General features: G+C 35.1%; 1 protein-coding gene across 1 annotated transcript in view; it reads right to left on the reverse strand.

Annotated features, from left to right (window-relative positions):
- Positions 1–1,265, reverse strand: part of RTTN (rotatin) — a 243,188-nt gene that overhangs the window by 228,519 nt on the left and 13,404 nt on the right. Inside the window, 1 exon segment of the mRNA XM_012657577.1 lies at positions 551–640. Within this exon segment, the coding sequence (XP_012513031.1) occupies positions 551–640 (90 nt within the window).

A 1,265-nucleotide genomic window follows, 5' to 3' on the forward strand; every position in this document is an offset into this window, starting at 1 on the left:
GAAATGTGTTAGGAAGAAAACTCAACATAGTGATCACTGGCTAGAATCGTTAGGAAGACCTCTTTGAGGAAGTGGCATATGACAGAGACTGAACACAGCCAGACATACAAAGACCTAGAAATGAGATTCCAGAGAGGGGGCTCTAAGCCAATATTTTTAATCAACTAGATGTTGGAGAAATGGTAGAAGGCCTCTAGCTGGAGTAATGGGATGGACAGTAGCATTCAGTGAGCTGGAGAACTATTTTAAGATGACACAGTGTAGTGCATGGCATAAAGCCTAACAAAAATTTGTCAATAAGCATTAAGTACTACCAGCATTACTACCAACAATCTACATAGTGGCTCAAATATAGGTAGAGTAACACAAAATTTTACCATTCAGACTTGATATCTTAAACTAATTTGAGGCAACTGAAACATTTAACAGTGGGTTGGTGATGAAACATTCACATTTGACCACAACACATCTTTCATAGCAATAAAAATTAATGATACATTAATTTTCGATTTACCAAGGCAACAGGATTTACTTCCCTAAACATACACACCCACTGGTCGTGGAGGCACTTCCATCTGTTTAACATTACTTTTGTCTTGGGGAAAATATCCTGTTAAGATTTCAGGTTGTTTTGATAATTCTGAAAAGAAAATATATATTACTGTATTATTGATTCATTATTTGCTAAAAGTGAAACTTTCTTTTAAAAGTAATGTTTTCTCTCAAGTTTTGGAGTCATTTTTCAAACTAAAAAAAATAGTCCAGCTTTTTTCTCTGAATATCTTCCTAAAGAGGAAGAAGAAGTGAATGTTGAGTCAATTTCCAATGGGGGTGGAGTCCCCTCTCTCTTTTACAGTTAGAAAAATACAATTTTTTTAAGAACAAAAACATCTACAACGCACATGAAGAATCTGCTACAAAGTATTTGAGGACTGTTCCCCTATGCTTCTTAGGCCACCTCCCTCTTCTCTTTTACTCCAATTATGTAGTTCCTGATCACGTCAATTTTCATTAATACCTTAAAAAAAGTTGTCGAAAGCAAAGAAGTCAAATCTTATCTGTCAATACCTTTGCAATTCCCTGTCACATGCAATTACATATTCAGCAGTTCAGCTGCAATGAGAATGAGGAAAGGCTGAAACTAAATCTTTTAGTTTTGTGTTTGATGTTTTCATGCCAATAGTTTTCATGCCTAATACTAACACAGATAACAAAAAATTAGCCCTAGACCATTGCTCTAATTCACCTACAAGGATTTAGATTGA

Source organism: Propithecus coquereli, unplaced genomic scaffold (genome assembly GCF_000956105.1).
Source record: "Propithecus coquereli isolate 6110/MARCELLA unplaced genomic scaffold, Pcoq_1.0 Scaffold55, whole genome shotgun sequence".
In the NCBI taxonomy this organism is placed as follows: domain Eukaryota; kingdom Metazoa; phylum Chordata; class Mammalia; order Primates; family Indriidae; genus Propithecus; species Propithecus coquereli.